Here is an 18161-nt window from a genome sequence, read left to right on the forward strand (position 1 = left end):
TGGTTTTTTTAACAACTTTGAATCTCAAAAAAATGCTGGGCTCACCGTCATTGTTTCATTTTAACAGATGGCAAGAAGAGACCTAATGTGTGGTCTGCACAGAGCTGAGTTCAGTACCCAGCCTTACACCTGCTACACCAGAGGCAATCTGCACTGAAATGCAAGCATCTCATTGGAAGCCAGGAAATGGCTGGAAGAAGTATCCAGACCTAGGAGGCTGTCTCCAGGAGAGACAAGAGTTAAGGGATAAGACTGGGTTTAAAAGATGCTGCCAAAGGGCCTTCAACAAATAAAGCTTTCAAGAAGAGCAAGTCATCAAATGACAGGATACTGAAACAGCTGCCTGCTTCCAAGGAAGCCAGTGCTATGCTCCATGGCTTGCATCTGCAGCCAACTGAGGAACTAATTCAGAAGAAGTGAGCAGATAAGGCAGGAGAAGCACACACTACAGAAGCCATATTTGGGTTGGCTTTCCATCCATCATCTCATTTTCACCGCTACAATAAACGTAGCTCAAACTTTACACAAGCAGTCCTTTAAGCTGCTGTACAAACACAAGAACCGTGTTACATTGAATGCCAGTTTTTGTTTCATGATGAGGTTTGTTTCTCTCTAGTCTGGCAGGAGCAGATTTCTGCAGAAATTGAAAAATGGCAGTCGATTTTGACTAATAGGCAGCAATTCTGGAATTCATTTCTAGTTCTGCTTCTGAACACTTGAGCTTACAAAAAAAGAGGCAAATCTGTCAAGATGGTTTGTTCTAGATGTCGTGTCTACCTCGAGCACTGAGAGCTGGGCAAGTACCAGAGAGAGTGTTCCACATGAGTTCTGATAGTCAAAGCAATACAGGAAAAGGTCATTTTTCCAAAAGTTATTCCCACAAGCCCACTTCAGAAAAGCAGCAGTGCAATAACAACATACTGGCAATTTTTAGTTTTAGTTTACATATTTCAAATTAGCATCACGTGTTTGAAATTCTTGCATTATCTTATGACATGTAGTGTAAGCCAGAAAAAAAAAATTAGACTACTTACCTTTCCCATCTGTTGCTGAAGCCTCCTGTAAATGTCTTATTGACCTGAAAAAAAAGAGTAGATAAGCTATAATTTTTGCACTCCCTTTTCACTGCAGCCCTTTAGAACACTGACAAGTTTTGTTAGCTCTTTATGGCTGGGGTGTGCTCAACTGCATAATTAACTGTGCTTAGCGTGCTTGGCACTGCATATACTTCACCCCCATCTTCCCAGCTCGGGCAGTTAGTTCAAGTATCTGTATCAACTTGTGATGAAGAAAGCCGATTGCCAAAGCCTACCTCAGCCTACAGAAAGCTTTGTGGGAGGGAGGGAGCAGAGTGAGAAACTGAGGCATTTTCCAGCATAATGCTTTTCACTTGTACAATTAAGCTGAGCTACGATTCAGAGTCCTGCCAAGCATTTGGCATCTTACTGCTCTTTTAAGCTCCTTTCATTTAAACAGTTCATTACAGCTTACATGTCTACATAAGCAACTTATATAAGAGAAGAATTTACATTCCTGCAGGGTAGCAAGGGCCAAGTCTTAGTCACCTTGCTCACATGAGTCATCCCACCAGCTGCAGTGACACTATCCAGATGAAGGGGCAGGATTTTGTGTTCTGGGCTTCACTGCCCGTTTGTGTTGGTACCATGACAATGCAGGAACACTATAAACAGTTACAGGACAGCTCACCCAAATGCATTTGTTCTTCAGATACAATTCCTTTATGGAAAGCAAGTTTTGTACCAGCATATCACTAGGTAGGACATATGGATTCTAACATTAGGTAGCAAGAGCTGTGACTGTAAAAGTCAGCTTTACCACAGGAAATTAGAGTCTTTCTAAAATTGAAGTTAATATTGCTGCAGTTTTATTTACCATACCCAAATGCTCTCAACCTGAGAAAAGCTGCAGCATTTTGACATAGAGTGGGGGAAGGGACAAGTGGGTAGTGCAAGTTTCTTGGGAGACATTTCCTAGCCTTGGCAGAAGGCCACCAAGACTGTGTAGGGTTTTGCTCTTACACAGAGGACAACTGGGAAGCTAAGGACAGCTGAAAGCCACCCTCACAAGTCAAGCTGAAGCTTACTCCTATCTGCTGAGCAACATCTATGTGTGTCTTTGCACACATGCATTATGAAACAGTTCTCCGAAACACACAAGAGTTACACACTCTAGAGTGATGACGTGTTTACTAGACAGCCATTTATATTCACTCTGCATTTCAGAAAAAAAATACTGGAGAGAAAAAAGAATAATATTCTGTGTGTACTAACCAAGGAGCCAGAAGCTCCTTCATATTCCCCTTTAAATCCAGATGTTTATCCAATTAAGACTAAAATGAATTTAGAAGATAAATGTTCTGCCTAACTGGCAAAAAGCAACAATAGTGTTTATCTGAATTATCTGTGTTTTGGTCATGTTTTACATAACCAACATTATTTCTTGCCAAGTAGAGTGGAAGGAAGGGCAGGAAAATACTCTCTGTGGGATTATTTCTTCTAAGTAGTCAAGTAAAAATGCAGCTATTCTGCTTGGAGGCAGCACTGACCTTAGACAGCACCATTATTTTAGAATTTAGCATCCTAGTTTCCAACCTCAGTTAGTAAAGCAAAATCCCATTTCTCAATATAAAAGAGTCAGCACTTCTGCCAAATTCCAAGTTTCAAAAACACCTATAGTCCGGACCGTGCTGGCCACACTTACATGGCCACCTACCTTACCTTACCCCCACTTCAACATCCCAAACCAAGCATCTTCCGCAAGACTGAAGTGTTAACTTTAACTGTATCAGTCTTAATAGAACGCTTGACTTCAAAGGACTGACTTTTTTTCGCTTTAGCAGTATCTTAAGCTCTAACTAGCAGCCAATACTCCTTAGTTCAGAATCAGCTTAAGCCATCTGGGTTCAGAAACCACACAACACATACAGTGACTCACCACACCACTGGAAATAGGATAGCTCCACAACATAGCAAGTCTACCAGGAAGAGGATTTCTTTCCACAGTCCATATTCAGTTGTCCCCTCTTCTGTTGACTCTATGATAATGTATGCCACATTTGCCAGTACCTACAGGACAAAGCATGTGTAACGGTTTCAGAACCTTTCTGCGGAGATACTAGATGTGGGCTGCCAATTTAGCAAAAGCTGTCCCACAGTTGCAGAAAGAGCCCATTCAGTTACACCAAGAATTCTTCTGCAACTCTGTCAACTAAGTCACACGTTCAGCAGCATCTTTACAGGATTTACAGAAATAAAACTGATTGAAACTCATTTCTGCTGGCATTCAGGAAGTAGTCCTTTCTGAATCTACTGCATCAGTAGAGATAAAAAGAGCAAAATCTATTGATAAAAATACAGAAACAGGACTCTGCATTCACACAGAGAGCAAACAGTCTCAATGCATTATTCTAATTAAGCCAATAATTCAAAGCTGTTATTGACCATGTTTTGTACTCCATACCTGAGCTCTGTAAGAGCCTCAAACACTAATTATCTATTTCTGGTTTTGCAACTGGGTAAGGGATTCCATCTGGAAAGGCAGAAAAAGCTGTTCTATCTACAATGAATAGAAGTGATGCCTTCCTATTTACCTCGGTTCCTGGAGCAGGAGACAAGCACTGATCACTCTGAACATGCTGGGAAAGTTTTCCTCAGACCCAATGGACCTACAAGTCTGTTTTCCCATATTTTTTCTTAAGCCCATTCACCAAGCATTTCAGAAGTGACAACTTTCACTTAAATTTCTCTGCCTTTTGGTTCAGTACTGTTTTGCAGCCTGAGTTTTGCCCCAGCACGAATATACCTACCTTATAGCAAACTGTTCGTTTGCTGACGCCATTTGATCAGCATTATCGCATACTTGATATAAGGAGAAAAGTAGGGAAAGATTACAGAAATAACTTCTGGCTCAGGAAGTTCCAGCTCAACTGAAATCGTAACCAACAGGCTTATACAAGCAGTAACTATGTGGTATTTTGTGAAGGATTCACAGCCTTTTACAGTTTCCACAAGCAGCTTTCCCACAAGATAGCAAGTATTGACACAGCTCAGTCCTCACCTGAAGTGGAATGACAATCATGAAAATTTTTTTGTCTTTATCTGACAGGATGTGTTTAATAAAAGCCCAGCCTGTGCCAATAAGGGCAATAGTGATGAACAGAAGAGCACCCTTCAGTCTGAAAGAGAAACAGGTACTGCAATGAGACAATTTTATCACACTTCCTCTTCTGCCCAGGTTCTCTCCTACAGTCAGTAAAGCCACAAACCCAAACAAATGCCTTGCTATTCATAATTTTGGCAAGTGCTTATCCTACAACAGTGAAGCAGATGTACTTGCTTACAACTGTGTATCACATGACAATTGTGAATGAAGTGTAATATTGCTAATATATGCAATCTTTTCCTGGGGGAGTCACCCATTCACCATCATGATCAGGAGAAAACACTGGCAGCTGTACCCTCTTACCATTCACACCAAGAGCAAATTAGATACTTGAATATTAGTGTGAACAAAGAAAAGCAAAGCATTTCTTCTCCTTTTACTCCTCCACCCAGATAATTCTCTGCAGCTGCCCTCTACAAGTAGAGCTTTCCCCTTCACACAGGGCTGTCTGTTGTCTTGTCATTCAGACTGTAGTATGAAATGATCAGCAATTTTACAGTTTGCTCAGGAGGGAGGGAGGCGGGCAGCCCCACAGGGAATTCAGTTTCATTGTTTGAATCTATCACATAGATCTTCTGACATACTTACAGGTGAGTGATGTAATAAACAACAGCCCAGCCTTCAATAGGAAATCCCTGAGAAGAAATGTAGTGATAGTCGATCTGGAAGCAGAAAATATGACATTACTTTACAAGCTTCTCATCAGCACCCCACCCATGTCTATAAAATAGGTCTGCCTGACAGCCACTTCAAGCTTCATTTGCCAATCAGTGTGTACAAACTCAGCTCTGTAACACCTTACAGAATACTTCCTCCCAACACGTTCTAGTTTTGTTTAGCAACCATGAGGTCATTTCCATTTCCTGTATTTTTCAAGTGTTAGTGGCTATATCTCATACAATCTACAGCCTTCCCACACTTAACTGTAGTTAAACAACTGCATTTGTAACCTATTTATTCAATCATTGCTCAAGTTCAGTTGCATTTGGTGACTATAGGCTATCTAGTTTCACTGGAAAACAGATTCAATTCATTAGACTCCAAAAGTGTTTGTAGCAGTTATCAGGAACCTGAAGGTGAAGATCAAGGCTGGCACAAACATTGAAGGATTAAATGCTTGCCATTACCTTTGTTTCTGAGATCTTTCCAGTGGAAAGGCAGAATCAATACAACTCAGAGACTTTATGTATTGAAAGTGTTAAAGCTTATCAAGTTAGGTCTGTTACAGTACATGATAATACTTTAAATGAAGTGGTGCCCTAGAATTTCACAAATGTTCATCAAGGCTTCCATTTACTATAAGCCACGTAGCTGAAGCAGCACCATAGCTCAAGCTTTCAGGCCAGCCTCAGGTGGCCAAAACATTACAATTCATGGAACTCATTCAAGCCCCATATATGCTTGCTGCTTCATCACTTCAGGCCATGATCTCAATTGTATTTAAAATCAGAAGTTGCTGATGAGAACTGAATCATTTCCACCAAACAACTGCAGTTCAGTTCCAATGCTTCAATATGAAAGACACTTCCCTCTCCCTCCCATTCTCCCCCCCAAAGCAGATTTCTCTAACAGCATGCCCTGGATTCCATGTTTCTGCTTCCTAGCTGAACAACTTCTTAAGGCAGAGACATCATACATACCGCATGGAAGACTAAGGACAGAGATTTTGTGAAAGGGAGGGCTGCCATTAGCCAGTGAATCTTAAAGACATCATTTCTGGGAAGAAAAAAATAAAAAGGAAAAGCATCAATTAAAAGCCAGCAGTAAAAATTTCAGTTCCCAAGGGTATTTCCTTAAAAACCTATAAATGTCAAACTAACTCCCACGCTGAGCTGACTATTAGTGTAAAAGGACTCCCTTTAATGCTGCAGTCCAAGATTTTGCAACATCCTGAACACTTGAACTACATGTTCTACAACTCTGATTTTTAATACTTTGGTTAATTAAAAATAGTAATTCATAGGAAGATCTTGCATATATAGATTACAACTGTTAGAAAATTTGCCAAACATAATTCAAACCTGTATTACTCCACCCTCCGCCACCAAGTCACTATACCACACCAAGTGAACTCCAGACTACCAAGTAATATGGTCACCAAATGAACTTCAGACTAAGGCAGAGGTAAAGCCAAAACAGAATTATAGGTGCTTCTGGCTTCTGCTGCTATGCTTTAACTATTAAGAAGCACAGTTTTCAGTTAGGAATTCCTACCACTTTTGACTATAATCAAAAGGTTTACAGCTCTCCACTGCCATAAGCTGCCATTCCCCACATGAAAAAAAATAAATTATCAAGTTCTGCTTGTTATTTCAGGTTATTTTCAAACGCATTCTCCTTTTGTAATCAGCTACAGGAGTTTCCCATTTGTTTGTTGCTACAATATATTTTAATACGTACACTACATGAAGAATTTCTTAACGTAAGACTTTCTGCAACAATGATACTGATGGAAGTAGCTGTTTTCAGCTATAAACTGTATCAGGCATACAATATTGAGCCAGATTTTGAGTTTTAAGTGATTAAATCTGACTGTGAATCGGGCATAAGAGGACTAATAAAAAAGTCAAAGAAGGTAGGCCCATACTTGTCAATGACACCAGATTAGTCTGCTTACCTGCGTTTACGAAGTATGTGGATCCATACAGTCCCAGACAGGAAGAAGAAGATAGCCATGGAAATGTAAAGTTTTGGCAGTGGGATCTCACCTGCTGAGAGGTAGCTTTCAGGATTCTTTTCCGTAATTTCTATCTGAATAGTAAAGGTGTGTTATGTGTACAGTTGAAAAAAACATTTTGTTAAGGCACCAAGTTAACAATTACGGTTCACAAACAAATTCACTCATTTAAGATTAGCTTTTTCTGAAGCGGTGACTGTTATGAGACTCTTAAAGAATAATATAAAAGCAACTCTTCACCCTCAAGAATCTCAAAACATTTTGCAAAATTACTCCCACAACAATTGTTTCCCTGAAAAGCAGAAAAGGAGAGAGGTTCCTTCCAGTGCTTCCGCTAGGCAACGTAATTCAGAAAGGCAAAGTAATTTTCCCATAGAAATAGTTGTTCTCTATACTGAGCTTCACAGAGTTCACACACCTTAGATTCAGAAACAGTACCTACAACCTTGCATAACAAGCAGGTTTTTTAACACAGTCCTGATTTTAGGTGCGGGGAAAGTCATATATAGGTGAAAAACTTACTCTTAGGTTTACTACAGGGGATTTCTTTACCTGTCAAGAGAAAGGAAGCACTCTGCTGCAAGCCAATTACCCTGTGACTGAGGAAACAGAAGCTTTATTTAACATCCTATTTATGCCCCTAAACGGCTTGGTTATGTGTGCTAGGACCTCATTAAAATAATGCATCAGGACTAGTTGGCAGTACTGAAACTGTCCTGCTTCTCTAAATACAACCAAGCAGGTTAGTTTTCCAGGTTCTCTTCTCTTTCCAGTTTCTTCAGTGGGTCACAGCAACAAACAGCAACTCAAAAACTTGGTCTCCTAAACATACATCTTCAGAAGCAGATTTAAAGTAGGCTAGTCTGAGTTCAGTTAGGGCTGCTAAGTTTTATCACCTACACACTCCCTCGCAGCAGCACCAGCACAACCACGTGAAAAGCAGTTCAGGGGTCTGATCTGGCCGAGAGTTACCTCTGTCAGTGAGAGGGGTCATTACAGAATAGCTACACCAGCATGGATGCCAGCATGAGTGCAGGAAGGAGGGAAAAAAGGGAAAGCCTGAGCTGTGATAATGCACTCTGGCTCAAAAGAGCATAGGACTGAACCCTTGGATGTTAAAAGGGATAGGACATTTGCTATAACATATTACCTTTAAGATGCGTTTTTACAGTCTTAGATGCACATCTTTAATTAGGGCAGAAAAAAGCAAACCACTGAATTCACAAATACCAACAATTTAGATTGCAGCAACAGCCTTAATATCCACAATTGTGTAAAGAAAAAAGTGTGATTTTTGAGCACAGCAAAACATGAACAGCTGCTTTAGCTCCATTTCATTACAGCATCTAGTCACAACTGTGTAGACTGAACCCAGCCCACACGCAGTCTTCAGTTTTCCAGACATTTCTCCAAAACCAGAATTTAATTCTTCTTACTGTAGTTGCTTTCTGAAGAAATGCCACTGCAGAGATTAAATGCACAACTCTGAATCACTTCCCACCCCACATATACACTCATGTACAGTGTGTGCTTGGTATACAGGCTAGAATTGAAAGCTCTACATTTCAGTCTAAGTGAATGAGTTAATTATACTTTAGAAGCTATACTCACATCAAGACTAAATAGCTGCTGATCATTAGTCTGCTTCTTCTTGCCAACACATTTATGGAAATACAGGCTGTAGAGACCTTCTTGGTTATCCGAGCTGATGTTAAAAAAAAACTGCAAATAAGGAATAGGAATGTCAGCATTCTTCTCATTCACAATAGGGTTGCCCTGGTAAGAAGCCATCTCTATTGAAGCATGAAAAAAGTCAGTCATTTAGGGTCAGCTGGTTCCTCTCAGCAAGCATACTGTTCTGAGGATACAGCATATCTGCAAGCTGCAATAGAATTCCAGATGCAAAATCACTGTACCTATCCATGATTATGCACTCTGGTAATCCAAGACCTTTATCAACAGCCTTTAGGTATCAGTGTTTAACTTAGCTCACTACAGAGGAAAGATAACAAGAAGTGTCGTATATTTAACACAGTGAAGCGTAAAATTTTGATCATACTTGCCCTAAAGCAGCTATCCCATTCCTCCCCCAACTATACAAATTGTGACAGCTGTGGAAATATGATTTGTGTCACATAACAGAATTTAAAGTGTTTGTTTTATAGTAACCAATAGCCAAAGTGAACCACTGCGCTTAAACAAAGCGTTAATCTGGTTCCATACAGCGTCTTCCCCTTAAGTGAGTCATCAGTCAGGTCACAGATTATTTGTTGTTAGAAATCTGTATGCACTAGCTGCATTACAGTGAACTTTAATGTGCTGAGGCTCACAGGCGAAGATATTTAGAACTGCATCATACCAAAGGTAGTTTAAAACAGCTCCCACACCTTAGGAAGAAAGGTATTTCCAGAACTTAACAGGAATCCACTCAAGAACTTACTGGGCTACCAGAGAGGCAGTTATACCCAAGAAATGGAAATACAGTAGGGAGCAACAGACTTTAATTTTCACAAAGCAGTACAGTGAAGGAGCTGCCTGCACAAAGTAAGACTAGACACCGACAGACACCTTACCTGAAATGAAAAAGTTCCTCTGTCATTGCGAACAGGATGTTCTTGTTCTACTACGCTCTGGGAAAAGGAAAAGAGACTTTTAGGTTGTGGGTTTTTTTTGGTTTTTTTTTTTTTTTTAAAACAGGTAACTACCATGTTTGGCTACATCATCTAGACATTCAAAACTGCGTTCTGTGTATTTACAGTGGAAGCCAAGAGCAACAGAAAATACTCTCCACTTCCTGGCTACGCTTTACGGGAATATTCCCCCAGGTTCTTTCTGGATGAGAACAGGAGGGTTTCTTACCTGGGAGGATGTTGTACTTCGTGTGGACTCCTTACCTGGAGATAAAAGTGTTAATGATATGCTTAGAGTGCTTGCATTTAGATATCCTCATAGACTAACACCTTTTACACATTGCAATACCTTAATCAAATCCTCCTATACTTGCCTACGTGGCAGTTTCCTAGATAATCATTAACAGATATTCTTTCCCCATCCCTTCTTACTCTCCCAGGACTCTTCCCACAACTAGCATTCATTCTGAATGCATCCTCAAATGCTAGGACAGGCTTCTCTACTATTACACCTTCCACAAAAGCATACCCAAGAAGTCTTTCCAACCCCTCCAGTTACAGTGATGCAGGAGGCAGATAACCTATACCAGATACAGGCTACACCCTTGTTTCATGCAGTCAACAGCTATGACTTCTAATGTTATGACCAAGTACTGTTGATCTCAGACTAACCTTAATCTGAACATTAATACATCGCCTGACAAACATACGGAAGTCAATTAGCCCTGTAGAAGGAAAGAGTTCTCAGCTCTCTATTAAGCAAGGCCCCAGTAAAAACACAAACCAAAACCAAATGCATAGATGACCTGCCATGTCAGTATCTGTTCTGAACTTCAGAAACTTAAATTGACAGGAGACTTCAATAGAGAAGCATGTCAAATTCAGTTTCACTACACTCCTGTAAGAAGCTTTTCAAACACAAGGTCATCCCATTCTACCAGGGAGCAGAAGTTCAAGACTTAAGCCTTGCTTTCAGCTCCCACGCCTTAGCGCGCTGTCAATACGCATGCTACACTTTTTAATGCAAGGAAAAGGAAAACTAGACTAGCTAGCTTTATCTGACTAGCTGTCAGATCAATTATCTTCAGCGCCATCCAGCTTTAGTTCTTGACTTGTTAGAACATCTGTGCAAAATTTTCAGTGATATCAAAGCTTGTGAACATGACAGGCCAAGACAGATTCAGACTACCTCAGATCATTCTCATCTGAAGTCTAAACTCTTCCAGGAAGGGATAACATGAACTGCCTAGAGCTAATCTCAGAGCTGAGATTATAAAATAGTTTCATCTGCTGGTCTGGGAGCCAAAAATTTGTGCCTCCAAGAAAGGTTACTGGTATGGTTACTTCTCCATCCCCACACCTTCTAAGTGACAGACTAGACTTCAACTCTTTAGATACATACAAACGTTGGCTGGAGAGAACCTGTGGAGGTATTTAATCCAACTTCTGACTCAAAGCATGCCCAGTGTCAATACTATATCACATTGGTCCTGGCTTTGGTTAGTCAAGTGTTTAAAAGAAAGGACAATTTCCACAAATGATCTGTTACAATGCTGGAATACCTACCTAGGCAAGTCTTAGTTTCCCTCCTAACACCCTATCTGAGACACTCAAGACTTAATAAGGAGGAACAGCCACAGGTTGCATTGTGTGCCACTGCTAAAATTAGCTTGGTATGCTTGTCCTTCTAACCTTCCTTCAACTAGTTGTCGGTGGCTACCAAATTCCCCCCAGCCTTCTTTTTGCCAGACAAAAGGCAACAAGTACCTCAACCCCTCCTCACAGGTACTGTAGATCTCCAACAGTCACATTAAGTCTCTGCTGGATCAACGGAACTGGCTAACACAGACCACTGAGCAGGAAAGACTCCAGCCCAAAAGATAGCTCTACACACAAGTCTACACAAGACGGTGCATCAAGTTCTATCCCAAGGGGACCCCAGAACATGACCACAACACACCGCTGGATGCACATCAACGAGGAACCAGCAGTGAAGGCACACATAGGCCAGGTTTACCAGGCTTACCTTTGCTGTCTGTATTTTCACTGGTCTTTGCAGGATTTTTACCAGAATCACTGCTCTGTTCGGAAGTTTTTGGCGGTTTGGTACTTATGGCAGTAACGTTTTCCTCCGACACAAACGAAATTTTAGGTAACAAAGAAGAAGCTTCTGCAGAGAACCGTACTTTCACACTAAACAAACAAAGAGTTTTTATACAAAATGAAAGCAAATGGAAATTCGTAAAAAGGTTATCTGTCATAGTCTACATACACCCAGTAAAGGAAATCAACTTGTCTTGACTTGGTTTTTGTTTACCATAGAACAGGCAGGCACCAGATCATGACTTACAGCAGCCTGGCATTGAACTGATCACTGTCCGAGAAGTCACACTACACATTTATATCAAATACAAGAACAGCTAAAGTGTATTCAGTTTTGGTAACCAGAGTCTCATGAGAAACTATGTTTCCATACTAACAGTTACATTTGTTCTTGCAAAAGAAAGCAATGCAGCCTTGAAGTACTTCCATAAAATAGATAATTCAAGACAAACAATAAAATGGCATATTCTGTGCAAGAGCTGCAAAAGTCACCCAAGACTTGAACTTACTGCCTTCAGCACAGTTAAGGTATGATTCTTTTGCCTTATAGTCCCTTATCCCTCCAACATACAGCAAGAATTCTTGGACCATTTTATACTGCAGATTTTTCTCTTTCACTCTCACCTCCCCTCAACTCTCACACAACCCTTTAAAAAAATAAACTACACATGCACAGCAGCTTTCCAAGCCCTTAAAGAAGTTTTGCAACTGTTATATTAGCTTCAACTAGAGAAATAACTTCAAAGTGTAGTGTAGACTGTTTACTCACACTTCAGTTTTTAAGTCCAGAAGTAAGATTACAACAGACACATCTTGCTCAGGTTTCTTTTTCAAGATACAGTAATCCACTTCTTCATCCTGGTCATATAAGGAAAACATCTCTGAAGTGCCCTCCTGTTTATAAGAAACAGGATGTGTTCCCCGCCCAGGTAGAAGTTGCCGTGCTTAGTCCAGCAAGCTGTAAAACTGAATTCTCCTTACCAATCTGCCCATGTCTAAAGCTCCCCCCCCCCTTATTTTTTTTTTCTTCCAACCATTCCTGGAGTACAGTAGGCTATGAGATATCCCCATCTTAGAAAAATTCACATTTCTTACTTACCAGGTAAGTGGAGAACCCATCATTCCTTGTTCGATCCAAACTGAACCCCACCTATGAGACAATTGAGAGAAGACACTGTCAAATCAGAACATCTTGGGTTTCTCTAGTATCAGAAGCCAAACCACCACTGAAAGAGTCAAAGATACTGCTCTCTAAATAAACTAACCTACATTTAAGGCAGAATCCAGGTATCTTTCTCATTACCTAATTAGAGATAAAAAAATTATTCAAAACTAATAAACTTGCAGCTTCATCCATACCCACCAAGAACAAAATATATACTGATTCAAACCCAAACTGATCTAGAGTAACTGCTGCTCCTCAACATTTTAATTTATTTCAGTATTTTTCCAGATATTTTTGCTTGAGGAAAACATTTAATACTTTGAGTAATAAAGAGGTCAAACTGTGCAGAAGAGTAAGAGCACAGACCTGTTTTCTACCCTGGTATTTTATTTTCTCTATTAAAATCACTAATATAATGTGCTGTATAATATGTAATGTTAGAGTTATCTAAAAATAAGAGTCACTGTTCTGGAAACCTACTGATATAATGATTACAAGATCCACTGCAGTGCAACAGGACAGCAACGTGAAAATCCCACATCAGACGACTGCTTGGGAAACTTATGTTCACTGTGGGTTATAGATGTGCGCATCGAGTTCAGTAGAGGATACGATTAAGTTTATCCTTAAAGCAGAATGCATTGTCCTCAAGGATAAATCTCACACTTCACACCTCCTCATAAACAGCTCACAATGGGGAGCAAAGCCAATGGCACCACCATCTAGGACCAGACACCTCAAACAAGTTAAGGCATCCAGTGCAAGGGAAACTTCACTGAAAGCTTAATACAGTCACTGGACTCAAAGTAACTTACTGATAAGCTACTCTTGTCATCCAAGCCCACAGGCGGCTTCAGTGAAAGGTTGCTGACATGGACTTTCATGAAACCTTCCTTGAAGAAGCCAAAGGTATTCAGGTGTACTTTCTGCCTCACATCATCCTGTAAGAAAGGAAAGGAAGTTTACAAGTCATGCACACAGTCATCTGCAGCAGCAGTCAGAGAGAAAGCAGAGTGACAGAGACTGACATTTACTTAAGTGTTCATGCAAAGCACCTCTCTGATCATACCAAGAGCACATTTATTTAGGATACCTTCAGACATAACCAATTATTTCACTGGAATCAATCAGCTCTTCCAATAACCTGAACAGCAAGAACTTTAAATAAACATGTCTTTGCTAATTACCTGGCTATACTACTGAGAAATCTATAAGAAGAAAGTCTGGAAGAAATTAAATATCTGGTATCACTTAGTAAACAAAATATTGCTACCAAAAAAAAAGACTATAAACAAATCAAGACAACTAGTGTTTGAACACTAGTTACTGTCATTGCAACAGACTGTAGAGGAATTACTTGCCTCATTGCAACAGACTGCAGAGGAGTTACTTGCCTATCTTACCCAAGAGCTGGATTTTGGCCAAATGTTTAACAAGTATCACAGCATATTGTCATCCCATCAGATCTTCTACGTTAGGTAGGGTCGATGTTTGGGCAGTCAGGCACCTAACACACTGTAAGATTATGTGTATGGCATAGATGAGAAAATTTCTTATGTAGTCCCATTCCTCCATATGATTTCTAGCAAGGCCTTGTGTCTTTTAAGTAGAATAAATCCTAAAACTGGATGTGTGTGTTCAAACAGAATTACTTGGGCTTGTTTCCCTAACAGGACAATTCCAATTCCCTCACCTGCTCCCAGTCTTAGCTGCAGAATAATTTACTTCCTCTCAGTCTGGCAAGGAAACAGTAGAGATTGGCCCCTTTCCATGCCTTGCTCAGCTGATAAAGGTTCATGTAGAGTGAGCTTTTCTTTTTTTTAATAAGGAGGCCAAGAAGGACATCAGATGAAGATTAGTAAACATTGCACAGAGTTGCCACACCAGATGAGGAAGGGTCATATCCCTGTTACTTCTCATTCATAAATCAGTAAGCAGGTATGCAGTTGGACCCTCAAGCCTACTGGATCATTAATTGGAAGAAAAGCAGAAACAGAGCAACAAAAATTAAAAAGCAAGTTTAAAAAGTGATTAAAGCACTTTAACAAGTTGTCACTAAAAATAAAAATTGTTTCTTCCTCCTATTTCTTCTACGAAAAGATAATCAGATTGCAATAGGACAAGAGGAGATGGCTTCAGCTGCATCGGGGAGGTTTAGATTGGATATTAGGAACAACGTCTTCACTGCAAGAGCGGTCAGGCCCTGGCACAGGCTGCTCAGAGAGGTGGGGGAGTCACCGTCCCTAGGGGTGTTCAAAAACCATGTAGACATGGCACTTGGGGACATGGTGTAGGAGGCCTGGGGTATTGGGTTGGGGGTTGGACTTCATGATCTTAGAGGTCTTTTCCAACCTTGAGTATTCTGCATAGAGTCATTCACAGAGACAAGCCAGCTGCTAAAGGTAAACAAACCATTCTGGACAAGATACTGGAAGACTGAGTTAAGAATTGTAGGAGCACAGTGAGCTCGCTCTCTTCCTTTACTGCCCGTATTAGTTTTGACATCTCTGCATAAAACATTCCTGATGCATAAATACCACTCCCTGTAATAGCAGAGCACTAACCCTGACACAGCTAACCTGTAATCTACCTGTAATAAGATCGTACTAATAGAATCAAGTTAACCTGGCAAATAACCAGATGGTTCCCTTAATGCTCAGAAGACAAAAAAACGTTAGTGACACATGGCGCACAGCAGATGCTTTGTTCAACAGAGTATTATGCTGCACTGTCTTTGGGTTCTAGGTCATTTAATGTGCTTGAAACAAGAGCCCATCTGGTTCCTTCAGCACTACTTGCAATATAATTTCCCCATCAGAATAGAAGATTAATACTAGCTCTTTACATAGCACATAATACGTATTCAACCACATCCGGACAGCTAAGCATTTGTCTGGGTGATAAATTAGAGAGGAATATGAGGGGGGATACAGTGTCATCCAGCCACAAGGTATTTCACACCTTGTAAACATGACCAGAGACAGCTGCTTAATTCAGAGTACTTACAAAAGCTATTCAGTTCAATTTATTTACTCTGCTAGTTTACTAATATGCTCCCAACCAACAAAAGATAATTAATATACAACATGCACACTTTCCTCCCTGGTTTTATCTCAGCTTAGAGTTTACAGATTTAGTTCACAAATCCTTGAGCTTTACATGATCCCACACACACTGTTGCCAGTTGCCACCAAGGAACGGCATGCCCTCCGAGAGCACCTACTGCTCCACATATCAACAGCTTAAAGATACTGGCTTACTAATAATTATCTCACCTCTCTCAGGAGGTTTAATAGGTTGGAAGAATCTGGCTTTTATTCATAATCACTCAACTGCTGACCTCAGAAATATTCAACTGAAAGTTTACAACTAAGGTGTGAACACATACAAGCAAATACGTAAGCATCCGAGCTGTTAGCACAGACATTATTTTAATTATTTTAATTTACATAGGATGCATTTAACAGTCAAGTCTGCCCCTTTGAAATGATCTGGGACTTATCATTAACAGGTTACAATCAAACCTATACAGTAAATTCTCAGCTTATTTCCATTAAAATCTTCCCTACCTCATCCAGTCCTCAAGGATAAAAATTTATCCTACAACATTTGAATAAGATTACAGGAAAGTGGTACCTGAGACCCTGTAGCCCAGAACGGGCAGAAAAATATTCTTTAACGTTTTACCCAAAATCTAATTGGGATCACGCTGTCAGTGTGGTGAGAGTTTCATCAGAGAGTGCTTACCCTTACACAGAAGGGATTTTATTTTTTGTGTGAGGCTAACAGCAGGACTTACAATTTATGTAAGACTAAATGAATTCTTGTGAGAGGTATTTTTAACTTGACCAATTGAAGCCCAAGACCTACCAACACTAAAAGGCCACAAGTATTTACAAACAACCACTGAAAAATAATACCTTTCAAATAACAATTTAACATGAAACTGGAGTCTTGAAAATATCATAAGTTAGGAGAGGTTTGTTTCCCTTTTGGAAGCCGGTTAATTGCAAAGATAACTCACTTCAGTCAGAAACTAACACCACAACTGCTACACAGCATTGTCAGTTGGATGGTTCCTCTTGATAAATCACTAGTAACGGGCATGTTCAGCTATTCACTAGCATTAAACTTAAATTTTTCATTCTCTGAGTTGGCCATTGAATTACACAAAACATAAGGCTTCAATACTATAGAATTCAACTGTTACGACAAAAAAAATATCTTCTTTTAGGTCAAGAGAAACATTCCAACCACCAGCTACTTCTGGAAACCTCTGAAAATTGTTTCTAGTCTTCTAGAACTTCAATTTTTGTAGGGTTTGTTGTTTTTTTAAAAATATCTCATTAAACTAATTAAGTTGATAGCAATTGCTACTGACGAAGAGTCTCCTTTGATGAGGTTAGTCTAATAGAGAAATTGTGCGTTTGAATCTTGCTAACTCAGAAGAAATCCATCATTTTGTATGTTTTTTTAAAGAAGAAAAGTTATTTTCAGAACAACAAACCACTCAGACTGTGGCTTGTTTTTCTGACAACATAAAAAAGCTTCACTTTATTACACTAATTACAAAGATACAAGAATGAGGCTATTCTAACTTAAGAAATAACAGCTTGTTTGAGGGAACCTAATATCAAACATTCACACAAAGCTGCAGCCTTCAGCTTGGCACAGTGTCAAAGCACACTTACTAATGACAAGCATACTAGAAGGGAAATTTCACTGTGAAAGGGTACAGTTGTTGGAGCCTGATGTTTACATAAACGCTGTAAAGCCATGGGTGAAGTAGAAGGGGAGAGACTGTGCGCTAACAATTAAGCTCTTGTTTATACAGGAGGTGGATAAAGGCATTAATGCACTTCCACTTTCCACAGTGCTTGCTAGGTCAGTATTGCAACTCACACAACATACCTACAAAACTAAAACCAAAACCTTACAGCACTTTGATCACAAAAATCAGCAAACATGGTTTAGTAATTGATCCAGGTGGTTGGGAGACACCCTAATAGGAACGAGAAGCTGTAATGTTTGCTGTTGAGAATGTTTGCTTGAGGCCAGTTTGAAAGCTTTCTATGTAACGGAAGTGTCAACCCTGGGGAAATTCTTCCAGCTCTCAATTGTTGGTCACAAATCCCTCCAAACAACAATGTAAGCACCACAAACTTCCTCATTTATTGCTTCAGAGAAAAGTTTACTTTTCCTGAAGCAGAACATTGCTCATGTGGTTGCACATTAGACAACTACGTAGTCTGGAGAATTCCCTATTAACAAGTCATGGATGTCCCCCCTGATAAAAAAGCTCCCAAAAGCTGAAGGGGAGTTCCTGCAAAGCTTTGGCACTCTCCCAAACTGCTACAAAGACACAGTAACACTGGTCCTAGTCATATACCCCTTTATTACCTTC

The 18161-nt window shown here is 40.0% G+C and overlaps 1 protein-coding gene across 2 annotated transcripts in view; it reads right to left on the reverse strand.

The window, feature by feature from the left end:
* GPR107 (G protein-coupled receptor 107) overlaps window positions 1–18161 on the reverse strand; it is a 40137-nt gene that overhangs the window by 20879 nt on the left and 1097 nt on the right. For both annotated transcript variants that reach the window (XM_064469070.1, XM_064469071.1), the window contains exons 2-14: window positions 13573–13698; window positions 12692–12742; window positions 12362–12450; window positions 11516–11682; window positions 9719–9753; window positions 9433–9489; window positions 8471–8581; window positions 6800–6933; window positions 5823–5898; window positions 4771–4844; window positions 4078–4195; window positions 2956–3086; window positions 1035–1078 (exon numbers count right to left, since the gene is read on the reverse strand). In XM_064469070.1, the coding sequence (XP_064325140.1) occupies window positions 1035–1078; window positions 2956–3086; window positions 4078–4195; window positions 4771–4844; window positions 5823–5898; window positions 6800–6933; window positions 8471–8581; window positions 9433–9489; window positions 9719–9753; window positions 11516–11682; window positions 12362–12450; window positions 12692–12742; window positions 13573–13698 (1213 nt within the window). The remainder of the gene's footprint in view (window positions 1–1034; window positions 1079–2955; window positions 3087–4077; window positions 4196–4770; window positions 4845–5822; window positions 5899–6799; window positions 6934–8470; window positions 8582–9432; window positions 9490–9718; window positions 9754–11515; window positions 11683–12361; window positions 12451–12691; window positions 12743–13572; window positions 13699–18161) is intronic.

This window comes from Phalacrocorax carbo, chromosome 18, assembly GCF_963921805.1.
Source record: "Phalacrocorax carbo chromosome 18, bPhaCar2.1, whole genome shotgun sequence".
In the NCBI taxonomy this organism is placed as follows: Eukaryota; Metazoa; Chordata; class Aves; order Suliformes; family Phalacrocoracidae; genus Phalacrocorax; species Phalacrocorax carbo.